General features: G+C 34.2%; 1 protein-coding gene across 1 annotated transcript; it reads right to left on the reverse strand.

The window, feature by feature from the left end:
• Positions 1-1,029: 1,029 nt before the first annotated feature.
• Positions 1,030-3,367, reverse strand: LOC115990042 (protein FAR-RED IMPAIRED RESPONSE 1-like). The gene is made up of 2 exons (XM_031113902.1): positions 3,319-3,367; positions 1,030-2,840 (listed from the first exon to the last, which is right to left on the reverse strand). The coding sequence occupies exon 2, from the start codon at positions 2,836-2,838 to the stop codon at positions 1,030-1,032; it is 1,809 nt and encodes a 602-aa protein (XP_030969762.1). The 5' UTR covers positions 2,839-2,840; positions 3,319-3,367.
• Between the last annotated feature and the right edge of the window lie 7,853 nt (positions 3,368-11,220).

Here is an 11,220-nt window from a genome sequence, read left to right on the forward strand (position 1 = left end):
ACTTTTGACTTGTTATACTTGTTTGAAATGGAAAAGTTCCTCCTTGTAACATATTTTGTTGGCCAAAATATGGATGTATCCCAGGGATATTAGGAATTCCGCTTATGTTTGGCCACACAAGCGATTGGGGAAAAAATTGACAACTCTTATCACCAATATGCTGTGATTGTGACTGTTGCATTTCAAAATCCTACATTTTATATACAATATAATTGCATTTCAGTATACTTAATTTAAACCCATTAGCAACATCTTGATAATAGAAAATAAAGAGCCTTACATTAAAGTTAAAACTCTCATGCATTTCAAGCATACCATATCCCATGGTAGAATTTGTATTATGCATATTTCCAACCTTGGCAAAATCCTACAAAAGCACAAAGTACAAAAGTTAATAATGGTAATAACAATGATTAAATATCCAAAAAAATAAGTAAATAATATAATTATAGCCTAACCTTCTCACAAATTTCCTCAAGAATTGAAGTCTCAACTTGGTTAACTACATTCCTTTCATTAATTACAGTCTTCATTTTCTTTTTCTTTTCCTTTTCCTTTTTTTTCTTCACAGCTTGTTCAACCTTTGACATCTTCCTTTTAAAAGATGGTCGCCCCTTTTGAGAAACAACCACTGGATCAAGAATTTTTCTAGCTTCTTTTGATGTTACATGACCATTGTCATATGAGGTAGAATCATTCTGAATATCTATAGAAATAGGCTTATTGCTACCACAAGCATTCCCCCCTTCCTTGAGCTCCCCTTTCATTTCACATATTTGTGTCATCACATTCTTATATGCATTTTCAGAATCCGCTGCCAAATTAGCAACCTCGTAAAAGGCATTACACATCTTTTCATAGCGACATGCTTCAGGTTTCAAAGACCAATTGTCATAACTTATTCGAACTTTAGTGTGCCTCCTTTTGACATTTTTATTCCATCTGTCTAAGATGTACTTGTCTGGTATTCGATAAATCTTCCTATGAATAAACACCAATATTTGATGCCTGCATACTATCCCCTTGAACTCAAATTTGCCTGCATTTGCATTTAACTTCACTATTATCCTCATTAAAATACACATGAAAAATTACGCTCCGCTGACCTTCTCCACGTGATATATCTTCACGTACTTCATACTCTGAAAAATTGTCATGTTCCCTGCATGAAGACAAACTGCAACAAATACTTCCAACTATCTCATTTTGGAAATCTGTAAATTTTTTCAAAGTGTAAGCACTCTGAAATTGTTTCTCCATATCATAAATAGTTATACAAGAAATGCGTGAATTGAAAGAATTAAAATCTTCAACAGTTTCATTATGCACCTTTGCTGCCAAAGCATTCTCATATTGTTCAACAAATTGTTTTAAAGTAGTTTTCTTATTAATGTATTTATCAAAGAAAGCATTCATGCTTTCACTTCGCTGCGTTGTTGACATTCCTGCCCAAAACATATCTTTCACAAAGGCAGGCACCCAACGATGCCGCTCATCATACAACCCAAGTAACCATTCATTGCTTTCAAGTTGATATTTCTTAATGAATCTACCCCAACTTTCTTCAAATTCTTCTTTTGTCAATGAATCATGAACAACATTTTTCATACAGAATTTTATTGATTCATAGTCTTTGAACCCTTTAAATTTTTCAGACAACTTATTCATGATATGCCACAAGCACCATCGATGTCGTGCATTAGGGAAAACAATCTCTATCGTTTTTTTCATGGCTTTGTCTTGATCCGTAATGATTGCATTGGGAGGACATTCAGACATGCATGCAAGCCAAGATTTAAATAGCCATATAAATGACTTTGTATCTTCTCTTAAGATCAATCCACATCCTAGCAATGTTGATTGCCCATGATGGTTCACCCCAACAAATGGAGCAAATGGCATTTCATATTTGTTAACCATATATGTAGTGTCAAATGTGACTACATCACCAAACTCTTTGAATGCTGCCCTACTCCTTGCATCAGCCCAAAATACATTTTTCAACCGACCATCATCATCAAAATCCATTGCATAGAAGAATTCAGAATTGTCAGCTTGCATTTTCAAAAAGTAATGGTGCATTGCACTAGCATCTCCTTCCCTAAGATGTGAACGTCTGACTTTATCCATGTGATTTCTACAATCCTTTTCTAGAAAAGACAAATTCTCATGTCCCCCTGCTGCAACCACAAATGAATTAAAACTCTTGTTCATTCTAATACCAGCTTTGTCGTGTAATTCAAGCTTTTTTTTCACATGTGGTTCTATTATTCTATTGCATTTGTAAAATCTGGTCTTACTAGGACTCAATCCATGATTATGGTCAAGTACCATGGATCTAAGTATCCACTTTCCATTTGGGCATAGAGACAGCCTAAGTTGAGCTTTGCAATCTGTTTTTGTTTGAGGTTTCAATTGAACTGGATTGGTAGATCTAGTCCTTTTAATTCCAGGACAGTTTAATCTAATCCTTGGCTTTCCAGCATAACTACAAGCAATGGTCACATACCTCACCACCCCATCGTTCCCCTTTTTAGAAGTTCTTTTAGCCACTGCAAAACCTTTTTCTTTAGCATATCTTCTATAATATATCACAGCATCATCAATGGAGTCAAACATCATTCCCAACTTAGGGTCTTCTGCTTTGTTTTCCACACCTTTTGTTTCTACCATTTCATTCAACTCCACTATTTCATTTTCAATATTATCTTCATTCGACTCCACCTCCACCATATCATTCTCAATATCTTCATTTGAATCCCCCTCCATCATATCATTCTCAATATGATCTTCGTTTAATTTCACATGTGAGAAAACATTTGATATTTCATCTGCCATGCCTATACAATATAATTCATAACACATTATCAAAATATAAAGTCACTTAATCATAAGAAAATTAATAATTCTAAATATTATAATTTATCCTTTCAAAAATTTTGTGCTTCATAATCTCATTTCCAAATGCAATAGAAAAATGGAAAACCCAGTTATTACAGGCAACAAATTCACAACTTCAAGATTGCATTTTTTGTTGATATTTCAATTTAGATTTCACTGAAACAGAACTGAGTACAAGGAGAGTATATAAAGTAGTGGAGGACCCTAAAACAAGGAACCTCCCAGCAACAATTTAGTTGAGAACAGAACAAACAATGGACAAAGTAAACTAATATCACAACATTACATAGTAAACTAACAGAAATGCACAATGATTTTTACTGAATGAGAGCAATAATACAGGGGAAAACAAAGAATCAAAGAGTAACGAAGAAATCTAGAGAAAATACTAGGAAAAGCGGAATGAAAAATCACCTCCTTGGATGGCAGATGGTGATCAACTCTGAGATTTGGAAGAGAACTTTTTTTTTTTTTTTCCACAATAGATGGAGCTGATACGAACGATGGTTTTCGCGGGTTTCGGGAGCGGTGGGTTTTGGTTTTTCGGTGAAGAGGTTATGTTTTTCACGGCTGGTTTTTTATTTTCTGGTGTAGGATGGTGTTTTCCGGAGTGATTTTTTCATTTTCGAACCGTAGTTCCAATACTCCAGCAGCTGCAATCCGTTTTGGCGCTCAAGCTTTTTCACGGAGGGAGGGAGAAGAAGACTAAAGGAGTAATGTTTACTGTAGAATTTGTTTTGGCGCTCAGGCTTTAAGTGATTGGGTAATTCTGATGCTGTGGTATGTTGGTGGGTCCAAGGTGCTGAGGTGGCTTGCCACATGTGAAAGTTGTGCAAAAAGTTGTGGGAGAGGGTGTGGCATCAGAATTACCCTTTTCGAAAGAACGAGAAACACAATCAATGAGGGGAAAAGCAATATAGCGTCAGATGACAAACCAGAAACCAAAAAGGAGATATTTGTGGTATATTCCCTTAAACATATATAAGAAACTAGTGATGTTTGAAAGATTCTTCTTGTCTGTTCAGAATTATAATAAGTTCTAAATTTCTAATATCTAACCCTTACAATAATTGATGGGATGCAAATTTAGGATGAGAATTTAAAAAGCTTCATTGATTTTTATTTTTATTTATTTATTTTTCGAATTGCTTCATTGATCTTATTAGTACAAAAAACCTATAAAAGAGTATAATATAATTATTATGAAAATTACACAAATTTGACTCATCAAGGTGAACGTGAATTAGTCAAAGTTATTTCTGATAATAAAATAATTGCATAATCTTCCTTAACTTCCAATAGTTCTCAAATGTCAGGTTCACTTCAAGTTTATTGCCGAGCTATGGGCCTTAAGAGATGGGTTTAAACTAGTGGATCATATGGGAATTGGGCAGCTGGAAGTGGAACTAGATGCTAAGGTGATTGTGGGGCTACTTAATTCTAATAAAAATCCTAATTCTGCCTATACTCCTCTGCTTTCTAATTGCAGGTATCTTCTGGGCAAGCTTCCTCAAGTAAGGGTGTCCCATGTGTTTAGAGAAGCCATCAAGTGTGCAGATTGGTTGGCAAAATAGGGCAGTGTTATGAAGGAAGATTTTGTTGTTTTTGAGTTTCCTTTTACTGCTGAATTGGAAACTTTAGTTGCTAAGGTCAATAATGGTTTGTATTATGTTAGACTAGTTGCTGCTATTATGGCAGTTGTATCTGTGTAGACTTCTTTTGTTGGTTTTATATGAATGGCCTTTTAACCAAAAAAAAAATAGTTCTCAAATGTCAAAAAAAGCTTAACTGAATAATAAGATAAGAGTCTCATAAAAAATAATAATAATAATAAGATAAGAGTAGGAGCTAGGAAAGTGACAATCTCTCTGTCAAGGAGGTGACAAACAACAAACCAAAAAGGAGACAGTTAAGATTTATTTAAGATCCGCTTATTTCGCTCAAATTGAAAATTTTTTGCTAAAAATAATGTAGATGAAGGAAAAAGTTAGCTGAAATAGTACAATGGGACCTATAAATAATACCAAAAAGTGTAGTAAGACCCATAAATAATAACAAAAATAAACTGAATAGTAAAATAAGTTAGTAAAAATAATTTTTGTCAAACAAACACTTAGAAAGTCGTAGCTTGCCAAGCTTTGGTCCCCACCCAAGGAATGTGATTAAAGGAGCAAGCATAGCTTGCAAAAATTGGACATCTACCGACATGAATCAATACTTATTAATGGGTAATTCTATGTGATAGGCCAAGAATCTATTAACCCCTTGTGATGAATTAATTGATTAATTAGCCAAGTTTATTAATTAATCAAATTAACATGCAAAATGCGTGGTAGCACAAACAAATCACCAATTAAACTAAATATGCAACAGAAAATAAATTGACACGGTTAGGGGTGTGTGCGGTTCAGTCGGCTCGATATTTTTTCAAATTTGTTACTGAACCGATAAGGATCAGTTTTGCAATAATTAAAACCGATGCATACCGATTAAGGTCTATCTTCTGACCTATAGTGGTACGGTTTGATCAACTTGGTTTAATCGGCTTGGTCAGTTTGATTTGAAACATTAACAAAACAAAACAAAAAATCTGTTCACATAAAAAAAAAAAAAAAAAAAAAAAACTGTTCTCACCAATAAAGTAAGTGCCTAAGTGGGACTAAAGTCAAACACAAACACAAAGTCATTTATTTTATTCCTATGATACACACCACACTCAGAAACCTCACCAAATACAAAACACTCTCAATCACTCACAAACACAAAGACAAATACAGACACAAACACAAGCTCTCACCAATAAATCAAAATCATAAACTTCACTCCAGAGACCCAGACCCACCCCCACCCAACGCCACTTCAGACTTTCTATTTCTATTCCAATTTCCAATCCAACTGTAGACAAACATTTTTGGTTTCAATACTTTCGACTCTCATTTCATCCCCACCTCCCAAATTACCGCGTACCTCACACCACCCATTCACAAAGTGAACACTCTCAATCACTCGCAAACACAAAGACAAATACAGACACAAACACAAACACAAACACAAGCTCTCACCAATAAATCAAAATCATAGACTTCACTTCTCTCACAAGCCTAAAACCCATTGTACCGTATTTTACAACCCCAAAAAACTACGAAGTACATGAGATTAAGAATCATTCATGCTTACCGTTGGTTTGCCGTGACTGGTGAGCGACAACGAGAGCTCAGGCAAGTGTCGCTGTGTCAGGCGAGATTAAGAGAGAGAGAGAGAGAGAGAGTTAAGGGATATCAGGACAAAATGAATTTATATGGCCTTGAGAATCTGAAAACCTAGCATTAAATGCACCGTTTTTCTTTCTTTTTTTTTTTCTTTTTTTTTTTAATAACACACATACAACACCGTTTCAATAAAAAAAAAATTAAAATTAGAACCTTTGAAACAACGCCATATCCAAACTGGGGGGAGAAACGAACTGGGTCTGGTATCGGTTCGGTTTGGTGTAGATCGGTTTCACCTTCTTTGATTTGGTGACTGCACTGCACCAGCGTCAGAACGGGCTTCGCCCTCTAAACACCAGCCTTGGCTCATTCGATCGATACTGGTGTCGGGATGGTGTCGTCGGCGCCGGTCAGTTGGGTCGACACCGGTATTCATTTGCTTACCCCTAGACATGGTGATTTGTTTACAAATGGGGAAAACCTACATGGCAAAAACCCTACCAAGTAATTTTAACATCACCACTCCCGAGAATCCACTATTATCACAACAAGCGATTACAAGTAAAGGAATCTCAGTACCTTATACCAACCTACAGTTGAACCCTTATCCCAATACTCAATTGGACTTATTCTGTAGTGACAATCTCTCTTTCTCAATGCATGGCTCCCAGTATGTGACTAACCAATTGCACGGATCCTAGTACGTGACTTAATCACCAACTTAAGAAGGATGTTGGCTACAAAGTTCATCAGTTCATCCAGACGATGAAGATCAAGCAACTCCTTGGTCACAAAACCCTACAGTGTACAAACACAGCAGCTTCTTCAAGAGAAAGATGAACTAGGGCATATGTCTCCAGCTCACAACAATATGCTTGTCAAAAGCTTTTGCATTAAGTTGCATCAGCTGTGACGGCCCTTAAAACAATTCTTATATATGTTTAGGGTTATGAGAAAAGAAAGCCTAAATATATACACATGGATTGGATTGAAATCAGTTTTGAAAAACTGAGTTTCATAAACCTCGATAGATGGCTCTATCGAGCTAATTGTCGAACCATGGGTTTTAGCAGCTTTTAAACCTCAATAAATGCTAGCTGTCGAGCTAGCTATTAAGTTTTAAAATCTGGCACTTCATCATTTGATTCTTAGACAAACTTGCATGGTTTTAATACTTGAACTTGAAACTTGTTTCTTGAAACATTAAACACATCCTAAATCTACCCAGTTACAAGTAAAGTGTGTTTTATCAAAGGATTAGCCAATTACATAAAATAGTAACATATATTCCTAACATTGAATCACATATGTCCTAACACTACAATACCTCCAAAAAAAAAGGGGATACGGTACCCACTAGTAGGTAACCTACAATACCAGGTTACTTTTTTCTCACATTTGATAATTCCATCTTCACGTTGTGCAGTTCCAACATCACATGTGACAGTTCTTTTCGCACATTTGATGATTCCCTTACTTTTTTCTCACATTTGACAGTTTCATCCTCATATTGTGCAATTCCAACATCACATGTGACAATTTTTTCTCACATTTGGTGGTTCTTTTACTTTTTTTCTCACATTTAACAGTTCCATCCTCACATTGTGCAGTTCCAACATCACATGTGACAATTCTTTTGTCACATTAAGTGGTTCCCTTACTTTTTTCTCACACTTGACGGTTCCATCCTCACATTGTGTAATTCCAACATCACATGTGACAGTTCTTTTCTCACATTTGGTAGTTCCCTTACTTTTTTCTCACATTTGATTATTCTATTCTCACATTGTGTAGTTCCAATATCACATATAATAATTCTTTTGTCACATTTGGTGGTTCCCTTACTTTTTTTTCACATTTGACAGTTTCATCCTCACATTGTGCGGTTCCAACATCACATATGATAGTTCTTTTCTCACATTTGGTAGTTCCCTTACTTTTTTCTCACATTTGACGATTCCATCCTCACATTGTGTAGTTCCAACATCACATGTAACAGTTTTTTTCTCACATTTGGTGGTTCCCTTACTTTTTTTCTCACATTTGACGGTTTCATCCTCACGTTGTACAGTTCCAACATCATATGTGACAGTTTTTTTCTCACATTTGGTGGTTCCCTTACTTTTTTTCCTCACATTTGACAGTTTCATCGTCACATTGTGCAGTTCCAACATCACATGTGACAGTTCTTTTATCACATTGGGTGATTCTCTTACTTTTTTCTCACATTTGACGGTTCCATCCTCACATTGTGCAGTTCCAACGTCACATGTGACAGTTCTTTTCTCACATTTGGTGGTTCCTTTACTTTTTCTCACATTTAATGGTTTCATTGTCACATTAAGCAGTACCAACATCACATCTGACTCTATTTTTGTCACATTCAGTGTTATCCTATTTTTTATTCTCAAATTTGAAAGTTCTATTATTACATTGGGCAGTACCAACATTACTTCTGACCGTACTTTTGTCACATTCGGTAGTACTCTATTTTTTTTCCTTACAATTGATAGTTCAATCATCACAGTAAGCACTACCAATATCACATCTGACCATAATTTTACATTTGGGCTTATCATTGAGATCACTTTTTTACTTATTAATAACCGCTCATCACAATAGTAATTTTTTTAAAGTTATTAAAAATTTTAGATATAAAATCGAAAACCAAAAAACAAAAAAAAAAACAAAAAACAAAAATCCCATGAAATTAACCCAACCACAATAATTACTCTTGTTCACAAAAAAAAAAAATCAGCTGGAATTATTTAGGTTTCTTCCACAAATATTTGAATATACCAATTAACTTCCTACGTATCTCCTTCGGTAGCTTCCATCATATTTAGGGGCATAACTCCCTATAAAATAACATAGTTGAGGTCACTTTCTTGATGTTTATATTTTTATTATTTATATATGATGGTGAACCAAAAATTAGACTATCTCCAATTCGTCCATAGTTTCGTACAAGACCAGAAAGGTCATCCAAGTGCAAGAACGTCGTCCAGCATGGAGTCACTTGGACGACCGCCAAACACTTAGAAATTTTCAAAGTAAATCTATATCTAAAAGCTTATGATTCGGACCACGTTCTACTATCATGAAGTAGAAGCAAAATCCTTATTCATCGCTCTAACTTCCCACTAAGTTCTTAACTTCTGATGGCAGTTGTAGAAGTTAAGTCTAAACCTTCTAACTTCCATCCACATTGAGGAAGTTACTAAACAAGTAACCACTCCAAAACTCACTATAAAAGGACTCAACCATATGAAATCAAAGTAAGTTTTTCACCACTTATAAAGTTGGAATTCCTGAGTTCAAGAGAGAAAACTAACTTAAGCATCAAAGGGTTCTTGCCCAGTTCACCCCGGTCACCTTTGATCTTGTGCTTCTTTCTTTTCAGGCCATATAAGCAATCTCAAGCCCATTGAAGCCTAGAGCATTTAACCTATTGATTTTATGTGCATCATCAATATATACTATAAAATCAAATATGTATAACCTTATGTGCTCTCTAATTGTTCTTATGCAACATCTGCAACTTAATCACAGTTGTTTGTTTATTGTGGTGTCTAAGGTTGGAAATAGGGTGACTATACAATTAGCAAGTTATGCAAAAAATTCCAATACAAAGATTGTTGACAATTTTAAAATTTTCAGTAAACACTTGAATTGAAACTACAGATCCAATATGAAATAGTCATCAATCAAGGCCACTACACCAGGTTTTATATTTTTTAGTCATTTTCATTAGATCCACATATGCAGAAGTGTCAAATGACTGTGTCCGACATGGGTATAACCACCCATCTAAAGTGTCTATGCAATTTTGTTTCATAAAATTATTATTACATTTAGACCCATCTAAAACAAAATAAACATCCCAAAAAATTTCCACAATAACAAAAATTACCAATAGAAAAGCTAAAAACAATTAAGCACAATTGACCGATTTTATCAAAAACAAACAACCTAGTCCTTTTTTAAAAAATTATTAAAATAATTTTGTCATTGAGAGTTTAGCATATCGACCACAATGATAAGTGTGAGCCTCATTTGAGTTAGCAGAGCCTCCACTATCTAAGTCTAAGAGAGCCCTAATAGCAATAAAATGTTTTCGTTGTTGAAGACTTATTGGTGCCACAAAGTCCCCCTAAAACCATAAAAATGACCGAAATACCCTCAAAACTTTAAAAAAAAATTGACCAAAAATACTCCCCTAAAACTTGAAAACAATCAAAATTACCCCCAAAACTCTCTAAAATTACCATAATAAGTTGTACTTTTTGTATACTTATTGAAACTTAAAAGATGATAAGTTATCTAAAAAAGCTATCTAGCATGTACGATTTTCAATAAGTTTGATGTGAGCTCATAATTTCAAAATAATTTTATGTAAAAGTTCAATGTTACATTGATGGTTTCCTTTTCTTCTTCTTGTTTTTTTTAAGGCTAAATGAAATTACTAATGATTCTCAAAAAAAAAAAAAAAAAAATGAAATTACTAAGATAGTTAGCTTTAAATGAAACATCAATACTAAACTTTTCAATTAATTAAAAATTATCTTTCAGTTAACATTATTAATAAATTTTTTAAAATATCTAATAAAAGTTTGATTATTTACTTCTACTAATCTTTTTGAAAATTTTTTTTCACACTCTTACTTCTACTAACTCCATCAACAACTTTTGACACCCCTAATATTTAATGTAATAAACGAAATTTTTTTGAAGCCAACATTAAATCCCATGTTCACAACCACTGAATTTGCCAATTTGAACTCCAATCAAACTTGCACTGCACAAAAAGAAATTTCAATGTTCAAATAATAGATAAATGTTTGTTAAGCACTAAGATTATACCATCTTAAGCAAAATTGTTGGGAACAGCAATTTTTCACTAGTGATGGTTTCAGTGACACTTCTTTTGCATTCGTTTCATCTTATAAAACTAGATCAAATAACTCTACATGTTTTGATGTACGATTTTTTTTCCATTTAACATGATTTTTGAAACAATTTTTTTAGTTGGCATGTTTTTGAAACATATTTGTAAACTAGAATTTCGAGTCTGAGTCTTTAAGACTCAAGATTGCTTAAGGAACTCAAG

This window comes from Quercus lobata, chromosome 5 (assembly GCF_001633185.2).
Source record: "Quercus lobata isolate SW786 chromosome 5, ValleyOak3.0 Primary Assembly, whole genome shotgun sequence".
In the NCBI taxonomy this organism is placed as follows: Eukaryota; Viridiplantae; Streptophyta; class Magnoliopsida; order Fagales; family Fagaceae; genus Quercus; species Quercus lobata.

Bases quoted from the DNA above. Each gene is read 5' to 3' on its own strand.
- LOC115990042 (XM_031113902.1), bottom strand. From the start codon at position 2,838: ATGGCAGATGAAATATCAAATGTTTTCTCACATGTGAAATTAAACGAA.